At 50.1% G+C, this 22,195-nt stretch overlaps 1 protein-coding gene across 3 annotated transcripts in view; it reads right to left on the bottom strand.

Annotated features, from left to right (window-relative positions):
• The window catches only part of ITGAE (integrin subunit alpha E), a 61,715-nt gene that overhangs the window by 9,958 nt on the left and 29,562 nt on the right, over positions 1 to 22,195 (bottom strand). For all 3 annotated transcript variants that reach the window (XM_060395331.1, XM_004013265.6, XM_042255526.2), the window contains exons 10-26: positions 21,782 to 21,932; positions 20,770 to 20,837; positions 19,632 to 19,767; positions 18,961 to 19,106; positions 18,445 to 18,585; positions 17,553 to 17,789; positions 16,435 to 16,565; positions 15,820 to 15,950; positions 13,728 to 13,891; positions 11,485 to 11,613; positions 9,462 to 9,535; positions 5,357 to 5,489; positions 3,717 to 3,815; positions 2,937 to 3,016; positions 2,041 to 2,118; positions 1,461 to 1,524; positions 1,269 to 1,376 (exon numbers count right to left, since the gene is read on the bottom strand). In XM_060395331.1, the coding sequence (XP_060251314.1) occupies positions 1,269 to 1,376; positions 1,461 to 1,524; positions 2,041 to 2,118; positions 2,937 to 3,016; positions 3,717 to 3,815; positions 5,357 to 5,489; positions 9,462 to 9,535; positions 11,485 to 11,613; positions 13,728 to 13,891; positions 15,820 to 15,950; positions 16,435 to 16,565; positions 17,553 to 17,789; positions 18,445 to 18,585; positions 18,961 to 19,106; positions 19,632 to 19,767; positions 20,770 to 20,837; positions 21,782 to 21,932 (2,070 nt within the window). The remainder of the gene's footprint in view (positions 1 to 1,268; positions 1,377 to 1,460; positions 1,525 to 2,040; positions 2,119 to 2,936; positions 3,017 to 3,716; positions 3,816 to 5,356; positions 5,490 to 9,461; positions 9,536 to 11,484; positions 11,614 to 13,727; positions 13,892 to 15,819; positions 15,951 to 16,434; positions 16,566 to 17,552; positions 17,790 to 18,444; positions 18,586 to 18,960; positions 19,107 to 19,631; positions 19,768 to 20,769; positions 20,838 to 21,781; positions 21,933 to 22,195) is intronic.

The following is a 22,195-nucleotide window of genomic DNA, read 5'->3' on the forward strand; positions in this document are numbered from 1 at the left end:
ACGTGCTCTTAAAGAAGACCAGCCTCAAAGAGCTCCATTATACCCTCAATGGAAAGACAAGCTCCATCCCCACCCGAGGGCTGCAAGTCAACATCATCGACTACACCCTGTCCCGCTTGGAGCGGGATGGAATTGTGGTTTTCTGTGACATCTCTGGAGACGAGGACCTGTTTACAGGACAAGGCGACTACCAGTTTGAGATCTACAGGCTGATGAGGAAAGAAAACAACAACTGCTGGGGTGAATACCACCCTTATAACAACGTGCTCTGGCTACATTACCTCACAGATAAGATCCTGAATCAGATGACCTTCAAGTCCAAACATAACACCCCCGCCTTGAAGCGAATGAAGAAACAGATCCAGCATTTCTATCAGACTATGCTGAACTTCAGCTCTGCCACGGACCTGCTCTGCCAGCACAGTCTGTTTAAGTAAGCCGGGGGTACTGACCACCCCCAAAGGAAAGGGCGTGGAACTAGAAGCCCCTGATTCTGTTTTTAATCTCTGTCCCCACAGCAGGGTGGGATTCCTGCTCTTACAAGTTTCCAATCAGCTATTTAAACAAGAATTTTGTTTCCAAGTGGAAACTGACATGTTTAAACAACAAATATTCTTTAAAAATAAACTATATGTGAGAACATCATTTATAACTGAAAAGCCCTTTTTCTGTCAGCAGACTTCATTTTGTAAATTCCTTTCCACAGTTTCCTTTTTGAACCTGGACACTTTATGTAGCCTGGACAGAAAAGAAAATCAGGAACACCCAAGGCCTCAGCTGTCATACTGCTAAGAGCCTGTTGCTGTAGGTGTCATAAGGCTGGTTTTGGGAACCACACTACAGATGAGTCAACTAAGAGCAAAGAGGTGTACCACAGCAGAGTCCCAGGCGTACAGACTGGGAGACAAGAGGAAAAGAAGAAGGTAGACAGTTTATAGGAAGAAGGGCCACATGTTTATCAATCTCATTTGCCAATCACAGAAAAGCAGAATTTATCCATGATTTTCAAAGGGAAAATAAATGTCTCCGTGGCTACTAAAAAGGTTGAATTTTGTTTACTTTTTTCATCAAGGGAAGAAAAATTGAAATGTCAGTTTGGGCTGAGTAGTTAATATTCCTTATGAATATGACTTGGGTAATTTACTTCTAAAATGCGTTCCCAGGTTAACTCATCTTTTTTCTACTTTTTCTAGAGTTCTAGTTTTTATACCTTTGAGAATCCATAGCCACTCTGGAAAGAGATGTGATACAGAACCACCTCTATGTACCTGAGTCTTGGTCAGGTTCGTCACTGTTAGGAACTGGAAACCTTGTAATTTAACTGGAACACAAATTTGCAACTGGAACTCAGCTCCAAAGAGGTTCTCTCCATGTATCTACAAGATAAAATCCAAGCGGAAAGTCATGGCTGGTGTTGTTTTGCCACCTGTTGGCTTTGCGATGATGAGCAGAGCACTTACGTTGAAGAGGAACTCTTTGTGGTGGGAAGACCCCTGGCTTGTGTTCATGTACATCACTGAGGGTCTGCAGTTGAGAGGACATAGGTTAGGCCTCAGGGCCCCTTACTCATTTTAAATAAACTCAGTGCTATCAATTGGACACACTACAAGGGCCCCTGATTCTTAAGAGAGATCAAAGTTGAATAGCAAAATGTTGAGCAGTGGTGGGGCAGTTGGAATCAGGTTAGAATATTTGAATTCAGTCCCTTCAGGCTGGTTCTGTATCTGATTATCATTCCTCAGGGGGCCTTACTTTTTGTCTTCCTTTCTTCCTAATCCCTTAAGTCCTCTCTTCCTTCCTTAGCATCCCATCCGTTCCCTTTGGTATCAAGACCTGTTGGCACTGTTCCTTCTTTGATTACAGCCACAGGGTTTCTAGGACCTAACAGTTAGTGCCCTAGAGATCGGTGGGAGCCTGGATTCTAAGCAGCCTCCTCTCAGGGAAAGGCAATGCCCACATCCACCCTGACCACTAGACCCACCCACAAAAGAAAATGCCTGAAGCTATCCCGCAGGTGTGGGGCCCCCCGGAAGTACTTACTTGGGAAGAACTGCAATGAAGGCATGTTTGATTTGAAGGCTGTGAGTTTTATTGACCAAAGACCTTCTTTCATTGGAACTAGGAAATAAGAGTGTCAGTTTATAGCACCCCTGCTTTGTACACATGGCTGCTTCTTACCTTGGCTTCCCAGGATCACGGGGCGTTAGATAGAAAAGACTCTTGGAGATAAACAGAGTGCAGAAGACTCTGCACTGGAAGACCAGACTTGGAGAAACACTGATTTTAAAAGGGTTTCTCCAGGACTTCTCTGCCAGTCCAGTGGTTAAGACTCCACGCTCCCAATGCAGGGGGCACGGGTTCAATTCCTGGTCAGGGAACTAGAATCCTGCACGTTGCACAGCGTGGCAAAAAAGACAGTTTCTCGGCCTTGACAATATAGACATTTAGGGCCAGGAAAGTCTTTGAGTGGCTGTCCTGTATATTGTAGGATGTTAACATCCCAGGTCTCTACCCACTAGATGTCAATAACACCCCCACCAAAGTCATGCCAATCAAAAATGCCTTCAGGCGCTGCCCCTGGGAGCAGAATCACCCCTGTTTGAGAACTTTACCAACTGTGTACCCTACCCTGAACATAGAGGTTTTGCAGAAGACAGAGCATCTCTGAGGTTAGATGAACCAAAATGAGCTCTCCAGTGCAAAACTCAAAGTCTACCAGACTATACCATAGTTTTACTTTGTCAATAAAGGAACATTTTAAATATCTCTGATAACAAGGCAAAGCCAGATCACTGCAGGGACACAGGTGCCTTCCTGGGGCTCCCTGAGGCTTCCCTTCTGGGGCAGTGAGGAGTCATAGCTCTGACGCACACGCGTGGGAGGGAGCCTTTTTGCAGGACCACAGCCCAGGCTCCCCTGACCCAGGCATGACTTACTTGGTGACCATCACAGTGATGTTGGCTGTCCTGTTTGGAAAGGCACTCTCCTCCAGCTGCCAAACTAACGAAAAGTTTGCCTAGTTAAACAAAAAAAGGTGGATTGATTCCTGTTTATTCCACTCACAATTCAAACTGCTTCCTACTAGCTAAACAGACCTGGAAAACGTAATTCAATACTCCATGCTTCTGTAGCACAGGATGCTTCGAGGTCCCATTATTCCACGTAATACAGTGTCAAGATGGGGTGAGCAGGGCAGACAGCATTATTCCCCTTTCACAGCCAAGGAAGCTGCTTGAGAGGTCTCCCACAGCACAGAGATCATCAGTGGCAGGTCAAGGCCTCCCCTCAGGGCTAATAACCTTCCAGACCACCCCCAGCTTCGCTCTGCTGTACAGGGGTGAGCCCACCTTGTCTCTGACTGTACCCTCGCCTCCACCGCTCCCTACTTCCAGAGCACACTGGGCAGCTTTACGCTCTGTTACAGATGACAGTATAGTCAAAGAAAGTATGGAAATTTCAACTGGGAGATTCTAATGAGCCTGGGAAGTAGAAAACACCAACCCTAGGGTAGTGAGAAGAGTCAGCTAATCAAAACAGACTCACAGGACTTCCTTGGTGGTCCAGTGGCTAAGACGCTGAGCTCCCAATGCAGGGGGCTGGGATTCCACCCCTGGTCAGGGAACTAGATCCCACGTGCCGCAACTCAAAGATCCTGCATGCCACAACTAAGACCCAGAGCAGCCAAATAAATAGAAAAAAAAGAAAAACAGACTCACAGATGACCTCTTGAGGATGGGGTGACCAATCTTGCACTTCATGACCAGGACAGAAGCAGTCGGCTTAGGGTCACCGCACTGAATGTCTGGAGAAGGAGGCTGTTAACACAAAAGACATGGTTTTGAAAAGGCAAAAAAAAAAAAAAGGTTCAGTTTCCTCACAACAACATGCCAGACACCCTGCCAGGAGCTGGGGATGCAAATAAACCAGCCTTTGTCCTCGTCTCCACAAGTTGAGCAGAAGGGCTCGGTACTAGATGGTTGAAGAATTTAAACGCAAGGCCTCAGGAGGGGTCCTGTGAGAGCGGCACAGACACAAGCAGTGGAGAAAGATGAGGTCCAACCAGGAGGAATCAGTCTTCCTGGGGAGGGAGGCATTTGAACTGCACCTTGGACCAGTGGAAGGCCCCCTGCATTGCCACGCAGCCTTTTTCAGCCATGGTTCCTCATCTGGACCAATGGATATGGAAAATGAGTGTCCACTGTTTTCTTAAGGGTCTAGTTCCATTCTAGATGCTTAGGAGATTGTGGCATGTAACGGATGCTGTCCTAGCTCAAACAGCCTCAGACCACCAGGGACACACCCATAATAAGAGAGAGCCAGGTTTGTTGAGAGGAAAACTGCACTGTGGTGTATCTCACCAAACAAAGGAAAAGATAGTTATTAAAGGATTCTGGGGAAAGAGTTTGGGGAACTATAAACAAAGCAGTGTTTTATAGGCTCAAAATAAAGCAGGGATGGGACTTCCCACATGGTCCAGTGGTTAAGACTTCGCCTTCCAATTCAGGGGGTGCAGGTTTGATCCCTGGTCAGGGAGCCAAGATCCCACATCCCTTGCAGCCAAACAACCAAAATATAAAACAGAAGCACTATTGCAACAAATTCCATGAAGACTTTAAAAATGGTCCACGTGAAAAAAAAGAAAATACTTAAAAAAAAAAAAAAAGCCAGGGCTATGTGTAAAAGGGCCACTCAACATCAATTCTGGGCTGCAAAGTGGACCCAAAGACCCACTTTCTTGGAAACTATTCAGGTGAATGTGAAAAGCTGTGTGGAGAAACATTTTATCTGAAGTTTCAAGTCTCAGATGGAAAATGAGAATGCTTCTCTTTGTCAAAACAGTTTAGATTCTCCAGGCAACAGTAAGATGGTTTCATAATTACAGATATAACTTCAAACCGCAAAGTTTCTGATTGCCTATGATTTTAGAGAGCAAAATTTCTCAGTGTTACAATATTGTACAGCTGCTGGGTGTCCTTGGGAGAAATATTGTTTTCTGGTATCTTACAGCTGGCTTTGAGTCTGTGCTCCCAGGCTGATGACAGGCGGAACAGACTTTTACTTTCCAGTCAAGCTAATTTATTATAGATTATTTCTCTCTCAGAACTCTAGGTAAGAAAGGCTGCAGGCAGAGGAGTGATTGGGCGGCAAAATAGCACCATTGATGTTTAGGGCAGAGAATGATATGACTGGATCCATGGCTTATTGTTGGATTAGAGGGGATTTGTCTAGTTAATAATCATCTATTGAATGGACGAGGATGCTGCAGGAGGCAGAGTTAGGAGGTTTCCATAACCAAGCAGAGATGCAGGAAGGGAAAGTCATGAGCAATGTGTTCCAAAACTGCTGTCATAGTTACCTTCTGTATCCTCTTAAACTGCAGGTTTCTGGGGAAATTCAAAGCCATGCTCGTCATGTAGGAATCTTCCCCAGAGTTAGTCAGGCTAATGTTCATGGTCAGCTCCTTTGTGAGACCCACCACCAATTCCTGCCTGCACAGGGTAGGCAAAGAGATAAATGTTACCAGTTTATTTAATCTGTGAAAACCTCAGTGCAATGCAACAGCACCTTCTTAACTTCTTAGATAATATTGCCTAAAGGATACATTTAGCCTAGATTTCTTCCCCACAACAGAAACAAGCACCTGGACTACCATACCCACCTCAGTTGCTGTGTGACATGACCATTTATTTAGTGTTTGCTGTGTGTTGGGGACTGTGTTAAATGTTTCACACTCTCTGCTAATCCTGGTGATAACTCTGTGAAATTGTATGGTTACTCTCGGTGCTGCAGTGACGGGAACAGAAGCCAGGGGAGGCTCGCTCACTTGCCTGAGGTCCCACAGCCCCGAAAGAGAGTTGGGAGAATCAAATCTAAATCCTCTTTGTACCACCAACTCACTGTGACCCCAGGCAATGTACTTTGAGACACAGATTCATCCATTTCACGTACATTTATGGGGGACTTTGTGCCAGACACCCCACTCAATGCAGGAGAAACCGTGCGGGGGACAGACGCTGCCCCCACCCCTGCCTTGGCCTGAGCTTTCCCACCACAAAATCACCCCAGCCCTTCCAGATTACAGGGTGTGAGTTAAGACATGAGTCTGTTCAGCATGGAGAAGAGAAGATGTGGGGACGGCTGAGGGCTTCCTTCACACTGAGGCACCGTGGGGTCCCGGAGTGCACAACCACTCTCAGTAATTGAGACCTACAGGGAAACACATTGACAACACGAGCTTTCTAACCATCTGAAAGGTCTTAAAATAGAATGTGCTGCTCTGGGGAGTAATGTGACCTGTGTCCTATTGAGTCATTTTTGTTTTTTATCACAGCCGCGTGGAGAATAGTGGGCAGTGACAGAGCCTGTGTGCGGATCCATCTGGGAGATGACACAGGCCTGAAATAAGACAGCAGCAGCGGCGATGGGCTGGCGTGCTGCGGTTCATGGGGTCGCAAAGAGTGGGACACGACTGAGCGACTGAGCTAACTAAGTGGCGATGGGGAGGGCAATAAGGCCATGCTTACAAGCAGAGCGCAAAAGAGACAGGAGCTGGGGACTCCCCTGCCAGTTCAGTGGTTAAGGCTCGGTGCCTCCAGTGCAGAGGGTGTTGGTTCGATCCCTCATCAGGGAACTAGATCCTACATGCCATGAGCATGGCCAAAAACTAAAAACTTTTTTTTAAAAAAAAGAGAGTCGAGGATGTGTCCTGAGTTTCTGTTTCAGAGTTTCCAGCCTGGATGACCCAGTGGGGCTGGCTGTGATGGAGAGGACACAGCGGGAGACCAGAGGGTGGGAACTGACCAGATGAGCCCAGTCCGGGACGTGATGAAAAGCACTCAGAGGACAGGAAGGCAGGGACACTGAAATGTCAGTTGGGCGTCCTGTCTCAGAGCCCAACAGAGAGATCTGAGAGTCACTGGAATATGTACAGGGATTCTTAACTCGAGGTCCAGGGACAGTTTCAGAGTTCCCTGAATGTAAACGCTTTATGTTCGCAAGTGTGATCTTCTAAAGACAAGTGTCTGTAGTTTACCTTCGATTCTTCAGGAGATTAACATCCACAAAAAAGGTCAAACCACTGAGGCATTTGGATGCTAAGGATTAGGCTCAATACTTTGGAAAAAAGGCGAGACTGCCAGCTGTGGACACTAGGGGGTGATGTAGGGCCAGCTGTTTCACAGTCTATTCCACAAGGCGGTGGCTGGGAGGGCTTTAGGGGCTGTAATGAATTCCCAGTTAGAAACAAGTCTTCCTGTTAGGCTGGATTCCAAAGCACTCAAAAGCCTTGACTTGGCTCCTCCATGACTGAGATGGGCAGAGCTAAGCTATCTGCATCTGAAATACAAGTCCTGCAAATGTCTATGGAAAGGTTTCTCAGGACTCAGAACAGAGCTCTTCTTCAGAGATGCCAACTCAGCCAACCGGCCATCAGTGCCATGTTCCGCACACAGCACTAGGTGTGCGGGGAAGGAGCATTTTAAGACCACCACACGTCCAAAACCAAACTCATGCAACCCACTCCAGTATTCATGCCTGGGGAATCCCATGGAGCCTGGCGGGCCACAGTCCATGGGGTTGCCAAAGAATCAGACACGACTTAGCGAAACAACAGCAAATCATAATAACAACAGAAACGATAGACAATTACAAGGGAAATGGGAAGGAAATCCAAAACAGAGGAGATACGTGTATATGTATAGCTGAGTCACTTTGCTGTACAGCAGAAACTAACACAACAATACATGGAAACTATACTCCAATAAAAATAAATTTTAAAAAATTACCAAGCTCATGACCTCTCCTCCCCACCTTGCCTTCCAAACCCATTCTTCCGAAAGCTTTCCCAATTCAGTTCTTGGCATCAGTATCGTTCTAGAATTCAGTGTGGTTCAACAGAACTTCTGAAGTAATGGAAATGACCTATTATATATCTGTGCTGCTCAAAACCACTAGCCATTATGTGGCTACTGAGATGTGCCTAGGGCGACTAAGGAACTAAAATCTTCTTTAATTTTAATTCATTTCAATTTAAATAACCACATGTGACCAGAGGCTATTGTGTTGGACAGCACAGTTCTGGATGCTCGGGCCGGAACCCTGAAAGACTTCTTAGACCCCTCTCTCACACTCCCCACATCCAATCTGTCATCCAATCCTGCGGGCTCTAACTTCAAAATATAACCACCTTCGTTGCTACCACTCTGGCCCAAGTCATATCATGTCTCGCCCGAGTTATCACAATAGCTCCCTACTGTTGCCCCGCCTCCACCTCTGCTCCTACAGTCCATTCTCAACACAGCAGCAAGAACGATCCTACTGGGACTTCCCCGCTGGTCCAGTGGTTAAGAATCCACCTTCCAATGCAGGTGACATGGGTCTGACCCCTTGTCAGGGAACTAAGACCCCACATGGTGTGGGGGAACTAGAGGGCCCTAGCGCAGCCACAAAGACAGCAGTGTGTGGGGGAGAGCAGCACCCCCCCCCACACACAAAGAATGATCCTCTGAAAGGGCATGGTCACGGCATTCCTCTGACTTCCCGGCTCACAGGAAGAGTCCTCATGGAAATGGAGCCACGTATGATTTTTCCTCCCCTCACATGGCAACATCGACTCAGTGGACATGAGTTTGAGCAACCTCCGGGAGATAGTGAAGAACGAGGAAGCCTGGCATGCTTCAGTCCATGGGGTCGCAAAGAGGCAGATAAGACTTAGCCACTGAATAACACCCCCCCTCCAATTCACTCTGGTGTCCTGGCCTCTTCCTCCCACCTCCAAGTGCCCAGCTCAGGGCACTGACAGGTGCTCTTCCTTCAGATGCCCACAGAGTTCACTCCTCCACCTCGCTCCCATGAGCCTAAACATCACCTTCTCCATGAGCCCTTCCCGGCCCACTCTATTTGAAAGTGCAATCCCAGCCGCATCCCTGGCACTTCCCTCCCACCTTCCCTGTCTTCCTTTTCTTCATAGTACATCTTTTCAACACAGTTGACTTACATATTATCTTCTCTCCCTAAGCAAAATTGTGAAAGTGAAAAAGGGGCTTCCCATATCTCCCAGCACCTCGAGTTCTGGGCACAGAGGAAGTGCTCCCTAAGCATGTAAGGAGTTAAGTAATGTGGTAAAGCGTTGAGCCAGGGAAGAGGTTATCTCTAAGTGAGGGGTCCTAGGAGTGAAGGACCCTGGGTTATGGAAAGAAATCTGGGTGTAAGCCCATCCAGTGATCACGGGAGTCCTCGCAGGCCTGCAACTACTGACTCTTCCCAAATTTATAACATAAGAATACAAATCTGTCTTGCCTCCCTCATTGGGTGGCTGGGGAAGCAATGATACAATTAGTGCAAAAGCCCTTTGTGGGCTGTGAGGGAAAGGAGGAAGCAAGTGATCCTGGTGAGGGGTTTGCCCCGTAAGCCTTCAGGAAGTGAGCTAACTGCAGAAACCATGACGACTGCATTCAACTCACTGAGAGATGGTGGTGGCCAACTGTAACTCCGCGACACAAAACAGCTTATTCTTGCAGTTCTTCTCATAGGGCAGCTGTAAGCAGAAAGAGAGGGGCAGGATCAGCCCAGGGACCCCGCCATCCCCCACGGCCTTGCTTCGTGATCTTCTCCCTAGCACATGTGTGTCCCTTCCGCTGACTCTAAGAAGTGTAGGTGAGGCTGACGGGCTGAATTTGTGTCCACATGGTTGTGAGAGCTGTGACTATGCTATACCTTGATTTGTCAGGCATGGGGGTGTGCTTGGTCCTACAACACAGGTACCATGCATCAGGCCACTGGCCAAGGTCAAAAAGAGGGTGACCTTTGTGAAATGGTAGCTGTCACTTGCATATAATGTTAATTAAGTAGCAACACTCACAGCTCACTGCTCTGAACATTTAGGGGTGGGTGAAACCATATGAAGAAAAGCCTCCTTAGTCCTCTTAAGTAGAGCAGGAACAGCAGGGGACAAAGTGGGGGGGTACCTAACCAAATATTGTCAAGGTTCAGTCCCGTGAGCTCTTCTACCCCCAGGGCTAGTCTTCTCTGTAGGTTAAATATTTTCCCTTGTCGTCTTGCCTACACCAAACAAATTCAGAAATCACAGTGGGCCCAAAAGTTCTGTGTAAGATTGAAAAGTTCCAGCTCAGGTTGCAAAGTCACGTTTTCTAAAGGAGCAGGTCTATTTTTTATTATGAAGGAGACACAGCCAGCTCCCTACCTGGGGAATCACTGCATTTATCTTCCCAGCAGCCAGTGACCATCACAGTAGCTTTGTGCAAGGACTGTCTCCATGACTGGAGCTACAGTGAGAGCCCAGAGCAAGAAAGAAAATCTTCCACGGCCCAGAGAAGGGGGATGCAGAATGCAGAAGTCAGAGCTGGGGGCTCTATCTGACTGGGTCAACAATTGAGGGCTTTTGTTTGTTTGTTTCTTTTGCTTTTAATATAGCCAAGCAGCTTGTTCTCTTTCAGCAGGATTAAAACATCCTAAGCTCCCAGCTAGAGCTCATTCTCTGGAAAAATCTATGTGCTTGCTGCCGCTGCTGCTCAATGGTGCCCGACTATGTGGCCTCATGGCCTGAAGCCTGCCAGGCTCCTCTGTCCATGGGATTCTCCAGCAAGAATACCAGAGTGGGATGCTATTTCCTTCTCCAGGGGTCTTCCCAACCCAGGGACTGAACCCCCATCTCCTGCATCTCTTGCACTGGCAAGCAGATTCTTCGGCACTGTGCTGCCTGGGAAGCCCATCTCTGTGCCTACACACCAAATAATTTCCCCTCACCCATTTCCTCAGTGGGATAATTTTTTTTAATCTCTTTGCCAAAGCATCAAAGTAATTATTGATTAAGATAAGAATGTGAAACAGGATACATCATGGGTCAGCAGGTAAAGAATCTGCCTGTAATACAGAAGGCACAGGAGATGCAGGTTCCTGATCCCTGGGTCAGAAAGATCCCCTGGAGGAGGGCATGGCAACCCACTCCAGCATTCTTATCTGAAAAACTCCATGGACAGAGGCACCTGGCAGGCTATAGTCCATGGGGTCACGAAGCGTAGGACACGACTGAGTGACTAAGCACACGCAAATGTAATCTCAAAGTATCTCCTCATAATATACTTATTAATTACAAAGGGAACTAGCCCCAGGATGACTTTCTGTGTACAGGGCAGGTGGGCTCCAGTCCAGTCCCCACACAGGCCTTCCACCACACCATTATCAGAGACCTGCGCCAAGTATCCACATGCTTCATTAAATGTGTAGCAGGCACCTTTTGTGAACAGAAAAGAACCAGCCTTGGGAGTCATTTGGAGACCTGTATTACCCACGAGTGAGGTCCTGGGCAAATTAACACCATCTCAGGAACTCTATTATCCCCATCTGTGCAGGGAGGGTCCTAAACGTTGTCTGAAGACCCTCCCAACTTTAATATTCTTTGAAGATAAGGGAGCAGGGACTTTTACAGGGGTAGCACCTGGGAGAGTCTGGTCCTAGCCAAGTCACCTGGAAGACGGCGGAGGGCTCAGCATAGAAGTCCAGGATTGGTTGGGGTTGGTCCATCCAGCCCTCAGGGGACTGGAGGTGGTAGCTGACCTTGACAGTGATGTTGGAGAAGCAGTCCTCCTGACACAGCTGCACAGTCTCCCAGGAATGTGAGGTTGGAGTTGGATGTGGGGGAGAAGATAACAAAAAGAATACTTTTAACTTTGATGTGGTCACAATATTAAAGAATGAAAGGGGTTAAGCTAGGAGTCCTAAGCCTCTTCCAAGTAAGCCAGGCTGCCAAGAGCATTGGGAAAACCTCCCTTGATCTGCCACGGCCTCAGGCCTCCTAACTCCTTCTGGTTCCTGCCTCAGTCACAGAGGGGTTCTGGCCAGGAGGAGTTAAATGCCAGCTTGGACTTAGAGGACAAAGGGGAGCCAAGAAGAGGAAGAGTTGTGGTCTCAGCTCTGTTTACAAAGATCTTTCCTGAAGCGGCGCAGAGGACATATTGCTGCTGCTAAGTCGCTTCAGTCGTGTCCAACTCTGTGCGATCCCATAGACGGCTCCTCCATCCCTGGGATTCTCTAGGCAAGAATACTGGAGTGGGTTGCCATTTCCTTCTCTAATGCATGAAAGTGAAAAGTCAAAGTGAAGTCGCTCAGTTGTGTCCAACTCTTCACGACCCCATGGACTGCAGCCTTACTAGGCTCCTTCATCCATGGCATTTTCCAGGCAAGAGTACTGGAGTGGGGTGCCATTGCCTTCTCCAGAGGACATATTAGAAAAATAAAAACTGTAGACCAGAATTTCCCTGGAGGTCCCGTGGTTAAGACTCCGTGCCTCCAATACAAGGGTCATGGGTTCAGTCCCTGGTAGGGGGACAGCCAAAACAAATGAACAAAAGAACCCTGAAGACCAGGAGATGGCCTGGGATGCCACTTGCCATTCTCTTTGTTTATTGAGACTTTTTGCCAGGTGGGAGCTTTGAACACCTGAGAACAGGTGAGCAAGCATCTTGGCTGGAAAAGGTAGCTATGCTTATCTTTAGGGAAGTCACAGACTTATTAGAAGTCTTAATCCATTTAACAACCAAACAGATGTTGGAACAGATGTGTAGTCTAAAGCATAATTTATGCGTTTATTGGAATACATGACCCTTTGAGGTCCACAGTTTGGGGTGCTGGCAGACTCGGAGTCCTGACAAATCTATTTTTTTCATGTTTCTAGGTACCTTTGTCAGGAGTAAACTTTTGCAAATGACAACTTTTGTCTTTCTATTTCTACTTTGCCTCACTCAGGTTTTCTAATGTCGTCTCACATAAGGGCTTTCTACCCCACTGTTGTTATCAGGTGGGGGAGGGAGCTCTGGTATTTCCAGTGTATTACCAAGAAAAATGGCAGCAATTAGAGGATTTCCCTTTTTGTCCAGTTTCTAGGAAACTCAGAGATTTACTTAGTGTTCAATCTCTGTAGATTGCTTTAACTTGGTTTTCTGGTACCATAACCCCCATCTCCCACACCATCATGTGATTCTTCACCTATTATGATTGTTTTAGTTGCCTCATTTGTGTGTGTGGACCCCTGTACTTCACTCCATGCACCTCAGTTCTTTTCTCAACAATACAGACCCCCTCTGGGAACTTCCCTGGCAGTCCAGTGGTTAAGACTCCCAGCTTTCACTGCAAGGGGCACAGGTTCGATCCCTGGTCAGGGAACTAAGATCCCACATGCCACATGGCACGGCCAAAATAAAATAAAATAAATAACCAACAAGGACCTACTGTATAGCACAGCGCAGGGAACTCTGCTTAATATTCTGTAATAATCTAAATGGGAAAAGAACTTGAAAAAGAACAGATACGTGTGTATGTATAACTGAATCATTTTGCTATACCCCTGAAACTAAACAACACTGGTAATCAACTATGTGTGCACGCTCAGTCGTGTCTGGCTCTGTGCGGCCCCGTGAACTCTAGCTCCCAGGCTCCTCTGTCCCTGGGATTCTCCAGCAAGAATACTGGAGTGGGTTGCCACTTCCTTCTCCAGATCTTTCCGAAGACCCAGGGCTGGAACCCACATCTCCTGCATCTCCTGCACTGGCAGGCGGATTCTTTAGTACTGTGCTACCGGAGAAACCCCTGTTAGTCAGCTATACTCCAGTATAAAACAAAAATTAAAAAAAAAAAAATGAAACAAAGCAACCTTAAAAAAAAAAAAAAAAAAAGACAGACCCCTCTGGACTCTTGGAAACTCCTCCACTCACATGTCCATCTGTAGGGATGAGCAAGAAGGACTCACAGAGACGGGGCCCCCTGCCCCATTCCCTAAGGGAGCTCTGATCCATCCTCTTGTCTGAATGCTGCAGCCGTTTCCTCTGCTTCACCACATCCACGTCCAATGTGAAGTTCAGAGAGGTCTCACCAAGGCCTGGGAATGAAGATCAGATCTTTCTGATTGAGCCACGGAGGTCAAACTCCAGACCGAGGGCCCTCCCATGAGCCCCTCCTGAGTGGTTTCCCCCACACAGGCACTTCCCCGAGTTTCTTCATTTCAAAGTTACTTTTCTCATGTCTTCTGTCCCCTGGTTAGGGTCCCTCAGTGCCCGAGACCCAAACCTGGGGCAGAACATCCCCAGGGCTAAGTCAGTCTTCCCTATGGGAAGAGGGCTTTTAGAGAGGAGGCTAGGATTGAGGGGGAAAATATTGAGGAGGAAAAGTTCAAGGAAGGGGGAGAGAGAGACCATACAGTAAAACCTGAGGCTAGCAGAGCTGGAAGAACCTTGTGGATTACCTGGGCCAACTCCCTAACTGTAGAGAAGAAAAACAGGGGCCCCGGCTACCCTAGTGGCTCAGTGGTAGAGAATCTGCCTGCCAGTGCAGGAGACAGGGGTTCAATCCCTGGTCCAGGAAGATCCTGCGTGCTGTGGAGCAACTAAGCCTGTGTGGTACAACTACTGAGCCAAGTCTGTGTGCCCTAAAGCCTGGGCTCTGCAACAGGAGAAGCCACCACAATGAGAAGGCCACACACCACAACTAGGGAATAGCCCCCACTCGCTGCAACTAGAGAAAACCCACATGGCAATGAAGACCCAGCACAGCAAAAATATATAAAATAAATAAATATTAAACAAAACAAAATACCAGGCATGGAGAGTGAAGGACACCTGCCCAGTGTCACATGACCACCCAGCAGATGCAGTTCAGGCTCTGTGGCCCAAACCTTCCAGCCTGTACAGCTGGAAATGACAGGGCTGCCCTTCTCTAATAACCAGACTTGATCCTGGACTCCTGCGGTAAAACCAGGCCGCCTGGGAGCACGCTTTCTGACCTGCAGGAAGTAGAGCGACTTCTCGGGAATGGTGACTGAGAGACGAAGCCCTGGGGACTGTTGCTGAGGGTTTGTGCTGGAGGAGACCTCTTGGGTTGGCAGGAAGTACCTGGGCTGTGAAAGTCATGCCTACCCTCTGCCTTCCAGAAGGTCTCCCAACCAGTACCAGCCAAGGGGGTGGGAAGGGAAGCCAGGCCTCCAGCAGATTATCCAATCCCCCTAGACTAGGGAGAAGGCAGAGGGAGGGAAGGGGAGAAGATGTAATCAGAGAGAAAGAGGAGAGGCACCTACACACACACAGGCGTGGGCACAGCAGCTGGAGATGGAGAAGGGCCTGCCTTTTTCCAAGTCTTCTTTCAGAAACCCACCCCTTCAACCCGAGGACAGGATCCAATGCCCCTCTTCCCAAGAGGGTCAGAAAGACTCCTTCAGAATGTGGACTTAACAACAGGTCACCCTTTTCTGGGGCGGTTCCCATTAAACTGAACCTAAAGTCAAAGGAACACCAAAGAACTGATACTTTCAAAATGTAGTGTTGGAAGAGACTCTTGAGAGTCCCTTGGACTGCAAGGAGACCAAACCAGTCAATCCTAAAGGAAATCAACCCTGAATATTCATTGGAAAGACTGACACTGAAGCTGAAGCACCAATACTTTGGCCACCTGATGTGAAGGACTGACTCATTGGAAAAGACCCTGATGCCAGGAAAGATTGAAGGCAGGAGAAGAATGGGGCAGCAGTGGATGAGATGATTAGATAGAATCACCCGCTCAATGGACATGAATCTGAGCAAACTCTAGAAGAAGGTGAAGGACAGGGAAGCCTGGTGTGCTGCAGCCCATGGGGTCAAAAAGAGTCGGATACGACTTAGCGTCTGAACAACAACAACAGGTCAAAGGAACTAAAATCTAATAGAGAGATTTCATAACACCCCACCCCTACCCAGCCCTCTTTCTCTGTCCCCTCCCCCACTGAAGCCAACAAAGAGTGACCAGAGCACTGGACAGGTCAGCTAGGCTGCCTGTTACCTGATTCAGCAGCTAGGGTTGCAGAGTTGATTTCAAAACACAAACACACATTCACGCTGCTGCTGAAGCCAATGGGCAGTGCCTTGGGAGTGAAGTTCATGGACACCTTCAGATGAACCACAGGTCTTGAGCTAAGTAAGACAGCAAAGGGGCACATGAGAAATCAGTGTCTGGCTCTTTCATTCATTCAGTGAGTATTTACGGAACATCTCTCATACGCCAAGTGCTCTTCTGAGTCCTCAGCATATAGCAGAGAAAGAGACAAGCCTTGCTCTAGTGGGAAAACGGACAACTATCAAATTAACATGAAAAAACAGGAAAATCCTCTGTGCAGGAAAAGGTATGTTAAAAATAAAATAGGATAAGGTAATAGAGACTAGGGGCTACTGTGGAGTAGGTGCACCGTCATTCCCATTTATAGATGAGGAAACTGGAACTTAGAGATTCTGCCCAAGCACACACTTAAGCTCAAGCTTAGATTCAAACCCAGTTCGATGGAGCCGATGCTCTTAAACAGCGCACTCCCTCCCTCCCATCAGTGCCTGGTGTCTTCTTGGGGTCATTTAGGGTAGGGCAACGGGGTGAAGCTACTCAGAAGGCAGGGCAGACCCCTACCGGAGTACAGCCGCCCGGCCCAGCGCACCCACGGTGATGTCAGCAAGGCCATCGCCATTGAAATCTAAGCCGCCGGCCACCGAGGTGCCGAAGTAGCGGAGTCCTGGGGCCACCGCCGAGGCTCTGATCCTCTGTGGGGGAGAAACACAGGATGTCAGGGAGAGAAGCGGTTTCCTTTCAGTTTTATTCAGTCAACGGATTGGTCCACTCCAGGGACACTGAGGCACTGGAAAGAAACAGTCAGGTTCTCCCAGGGGAAATGGCATTCGAACAGAGGCTTGAAGGGGGTGGGGCTTGACTAAGAGGGTAAGGAGGGCGGGGGTGGGGAAACAGCCAGGGGTCAGTGCAGTGGGAAAGGGGAGACCAGGCGCCAGGAGGCCTGATTTGGGGCTGGGGGTGTCTACAGAATTACTCTTCAGAACCCCACTGCAGACTCAGGGTGGAAGATGAGGTAGGAGTCAGGGTGTAGTGATGGGGATGGATAGGATTTGGAAGATGGTAAGATCTTCAGGACGCAGAGGCTGACAGGCTGAGCTGGGGGTCTATGATTAGTCCAGGTTTCTGCTGTGAGCGGTGGAGGGATGGGGCCCAGAGGAGCAGCAGGTAGCAGGGAAGAGGGTGCTTTCCGTGGGGCATCCTGGGAGTGAGATGCTGGAGGCCATTCAGGGGAGGGGCGCAGGAGCAGCTGGACACACAGGACTGAAGCTTGGAGAGAAGCTGCAGCTGGAGGTGGGTGGCAGTGCCCATGAAAGATATGGTGTGGAATTCGGCAATGGAGTCCAGGGGGATGAGGGTTATGCAGTGGGGTGGGGCAGGGGGCCGTGTGGGGACAGGAGCCAGAGAATGGACACAGAGAGGAAAGAGGATCTGGGGCAGGTCCAAGGTCAAGAATGCCAAAGAAGGAGACAGTCATAGGTCAGGAAAGAAGATGGATATTGCCACAACCTCTAGCCCCACTGGAAGGATGTGGAGGTGAGAACCTCCCAGTGACTTCTGTCCCCCAGAGGCCCTCTCAACCCCCTGGGAACTGCCTGACACTTAGGACTGGAGCTAGCTCGGGTCTCAGGCCCTCATATCTGGGGAAGATCAAAAGTGCCAGAGTAAAGGCAAGAGGTCACCTGTGGCTGGTTGGCAGAGAGGTCAGCCAGCTGGTTCGTAGAGCGTCCATTGTAGATGTACACACTGCCGAAGCCTGCACCATTGTCTCCCTCAAAGTCCTCCAAGGGGGCCCCAATGGCCACGTCTGTGAGCTCATCCTGACTGATATCCCCCACTGTTGCCATGGCAAAGCCAAATCGGGCATAAGTTAGCCTGGAGTGCCCACTCAGCATGCGTGCCAAGGAGAAGGAGCCATCCTGTAAGGCAGAGAGGCAGCTCAGCCCTCAAGACAATGAGGCAGTGAGGTCCTGCCCCACTGTCACTCCGGGAGGCAGGCTCAAAGACTCATTGATTCTGACTCTCCAGCCGGGAGTCTGAGGCTCAGAAAAGGCAAGAGACCTTCTCAAGTTTACATAATGAGTGACTGATGAAGCTGGGGTCCTGCTGCCTTGCAGTCCAGGACCCAGAGCTGCACCCCTCACTCCCACAATTGGGGTACTACACTGGCGATCAGGAGGCCTGGCTTCTTTGCTTGGCTCCATCACACACTGGCTCTGTAAACCGGGGAAAGTCTCAAACATCACTGAACCTCAGCTTCCTCATCTGTAAAATGGGAGTAATAGCCACCTCCCACAGTTACTGTGAGAAACAAATGAGATTACAGATAAAACATACTTTGTCAACTGTGCAGCTATGTGGAATCTCACCATCATTAACATGAGATGGTAGGGTGGGGAAAGTAAGAAAGAGGGGGCGGGGAGCAGCCGCCCCACCAGGCCACCATCCACCCTGAGCTCCCCATCACCGCCCTCCCGTGCCAGGCGGGGCCGGGGCACCTCCAGCCTCTGTCACCTCAGCCGGAGGCTGAGTGGCCACAGCCTCAGCCACCTTGTGAAGACGGAGATCTCTAACCTGCTTGTTCACACGGTACATGTAGACTCTGCCCTCCTCTCCTTGAATGTGGTAAAACGGGGCCGCCACCAGCAGCAAGTCTGTGATGCCATCCATGTCAACATCCACAGGGCACAGCTCAGAGCCAAAATAGGACCCCAACTACAGGCCAGGGGAATTGCAGCTCATGGGGAGTGCCAGGGACCCCCCACCCCCACTGCCACCACCACCACCAGCCCCCTCGGCCAGGCTAGACCTCTGCTCATGTTCTTCCTGGACCATCCGATTTGGGTCAGACCAGGTCAGTATGTTCTCCAGAATAACACAGGAGGCTGGGTGAACGGCTGGATCCCCCACGATGGGGAAAACCAGCTGGCACTCAGGCACACAGAGCCGGGGCCAAGGCTGAGTTCTGTTCAGACACGGTCCCCCACCCTCTGTGTGCCCTGGAGCCCACTCCTTTCCCTCTGGGGTCTCTGGATCCCCATCTATAATAATGGTGGGGGAGAGGGGGCGCGTTCCTTTTCTAACAGGTACCTGCTCGCCCTCCAGCACTGGCATGAAGTTGTTGGTCTCTCTGCCCACCTTCTGGAGCTCAAACACAGCCCCCCGCTGCTTGTGCCGTGGGGCCCCCGCCACAAAGGAGAGGCCACGGGCCTTGTGCAGCACGGCCACCGAGTAACCTGCCAGGTGGGGGGGGTGGAATTGTGATCAGGACCTCCCGCTAGGCCATTCTTTTTCTCCTCCACCTTCCCAGTCAGGCCTTCCAAGTAGCTTGGGCAGCGGGGCAAAACTGGAGACACTATCTTATCCTCTTAAAAAGCATCAGTGGTGGCTCCCACTTACCCATGTACTCCGCCACACAGAACTGATATACACACACTGCCACACATATAGCTTCACTCAAAATGCTCTCCACACACATGCACCACCCACGCTCATCACAAACGCAATATATGAAGGCTGAGGACCGGGTGCAGGGTCACTCATCACTATTACTAATGGAGAGGCCCCGCCTCCCTAGGCAGCTGCCCAGGACCTGGCACTTTGGTACCAGCCTCAGTGTCCATCCCTCAATCCACATGAACAACCATGGCCCTCTCCAGCTAGGAATCCTACCACAGCCTGCGTCCCTACTCAGGCCCCGCCCCCACCCAGGTAGCCTCCAGGCCCCGCCCCTCCAGGCAGCCTCCGGGCCCCGCCCTCACCCAGGTAGCCATACTGCGCAGACTTGGTGTCCACTGCTGTCTGGTTCAGGAAGCTGCCATTACAGCTGTGTGTGTCATAGAGCAGTGCGCCCCCGGACCAATCAAAGGCCCCTACGGTTCCGAGCAGCACCTGCCCCTGCAGGGGAGGAGGGTTGGAGGCCATCTGAGCGGGAGGGACTCAGGGCCAGCCAACCTGACCGAAGGCCTATCTGCCAGCACAGCAAACCTTGCAGGGGACTGGCGGAGGAGCCGGTGGAGATCAGTGCCCACCGGCCCAGAGACGCTGGAGGAAGGTGAGAGGCAAACACTGGGTTCCGGCCTTGTACCCAGGACTCCACCAGGGCAGCTGTCCCTCCAGTACCAGCAGCCTCTGGCACAGAAATCCAACCCGGGGGGCCCAGATATTGAGTGTTTGAAAAGGGCGTGCGTGTGTATTCAGTCACATCAGACTCTTCTGTGATCCTATGGACTGCAGCCCGCCAGGCTCCTCTGTCCATGGTATTTCTCAGGCAAGAATACTGAAGTGGGCTACCACTTTCTATTCCAGGGGATCTTCCCAACTCAGGGATTGAACCCATGTCTCCTGCATTGGAGGCAGATTCTCTACCACTGAGCCACCTGGGAAGCCCACATTAAACAAGTATGGCTCAGCAAAATGGGGCTTATCTCCCCCAAGGCTGCACATCTGGACCTGGCACCCAAGGCCCACGTGTGCTGAGCGACATGCTAACCATGCTCCCACCAGACTCGTGGACCGTGTCCTCACAGCCTGTATCCCACCCCATCAGTGGGGAACAGGGCCTCCAATGGGGAGAAGTAGGCGGCTTGGTGGGCAAACCCACCCAGGCCTGGGGGTTCCCAGTCTGTGTTAAGTGAGCCGCTTAACCCTTGAACACAGGACGGAATGACTCCCTGTTATAAACTGGGTCACCCTCTCCTTGACCGCACAGGCCCAGGTTAGGGTAAGTGCACAGGCCCAGGTTAGGGTAAGTCCTTTGTCCTAGAATGGCTCCTTTAGATGCCTCACTACAGGAGGACCCTGTAAGCCAGTTTGGGGCAGGGGAGACCCCGAGTTCCTAGGAGTCCCTGGGGCCCCTCCTCTGTGCTGAGCTTGCCTGGTGCTCAGTCAGCCACGTACCTTATCCAGGATCTGGGCGCTAAACCCAACCTGTGCCAACTGGTAGTGGAGGGCATCTCCAATTGTGCCTGAAAGCCAAGAAGCCCAATGAGCCCACTGTGAGTTGAGGCAAAGGGAAAAACCAAGTCAGGGTGGAGATTGAGGGGCCTGCTTTAACAGCTGCTGGCAAAGTAGGCTGGGCTGTTCCCTCCCTCTTCCTGGGCCCCGGTTTCCTCATCTGTGAGCTCCTGGCAGCAGGAACCATTCCCCAGTCACCCTTCTTCCAGCACGGGAAAGAGCTTCTCATCAGAGCTTCACAGAACTTGGGAGTGCCGAGGATGGCTGAGACTATTGTTACCTTTTTATTTTGATTTTTTAAACTTTTTATTTTATATTGGGGGCTTCCCTGGTGACTCAGATGGTAAAGAATCCACCTGCAATGCAGGAGACCTGGGTTCAATCCTTGGGTCAGGAAGATTCCCCTGGAGAAGGGAATGGCTACCCACTCCAGTATTCTTGCCTGGAGAATTCCAAGGACAGAGGAGCCTGGCAGGCTACAGTCCATGGGGTCACAAAGAGTCGGATGCAACTGAGCGACTAACACTTTCATTTTATATTGGAGTATGGCCGATTAACAACGCTGTGATGGTTTCAGGTGGACAGTGAAGGAACTCAACCATACATATACAAGCATCCATTCTCCTCCCCCAAACCCTCCTCCCATCCAGCTACCACATAACTTTGAGGAGAGTTCCATGTGCTATACAGTAAGTAGGTCCTTGTTGGTTATCCATTTTAAATAGAGCTGTGTGTACACGTCGATCCCAAACTCCCAACGGTTCCTTCCCCCCACCTTTCCCCCTGTCAATTGTTGCCTTTTTAGAGATGGAACAGCTGAGGCTCGGAGAGGTGAGGGGAGTTGCCAGAGTGCCACATGGAGGGAGGACAGGGATGGGGCTGGAGGGCGGGCCTTGGGCCTCCTGCTGAACGCTGAGGGGGCCACCACAGGGCGGCCTGGGCCCTGGAGCCTCACCTTCCATGCGAATGATGCTCTCCTGCAGTTTGCTCAGCAGCCCGTCCAGAGCCATGTAGTTGGTCACCTTGAAGGCATGATCCTCATCGGGGTCCGAGGCGATCAGCTTCAGCTCATGGTACGCTTTACTTTTATTAAACGCTCCTCCCACCTGCGCAGAGGCCCCAGGTCAGTGGGCCAGCACCGTGAGTGGTCTCAAGGCCCAGGGAGAGAGCTGAGCCCCTCCGTCTGGCCTTCAGGACCCCCCATCACCTGCTTCCTTCTTTCCCTGTGCCTTGCTTCCCCATACACTCTACCTGAATGTTCCTGAACACACCAGGGCCCCCCACCCCCGCCCGTGCTGTTTCCTGTGCCTGCAGTCCTTCCAGCCTTCCCCGGGCACTAGGTCAGTGGCTCCTCTTGTCCTCTGAGACT

The sequence above is a fragment of the Ovis aries genome, chromosome 11 (genome assembly GCF_016772045.2).
Source record: "Ovis aries strain OAR_USU_Benz2616 breed Rambouillet chromosome 11, ARS-UI_Ramb_v3.0, whole genome shotgun sequence".
Classification (NCBI taxonomy): domain Eukaryota; kingdom Metazoa; phylum Chordata; class Mammalia; order Artiodactyla; family Bovidae; genus Ovis; species Ovis aries.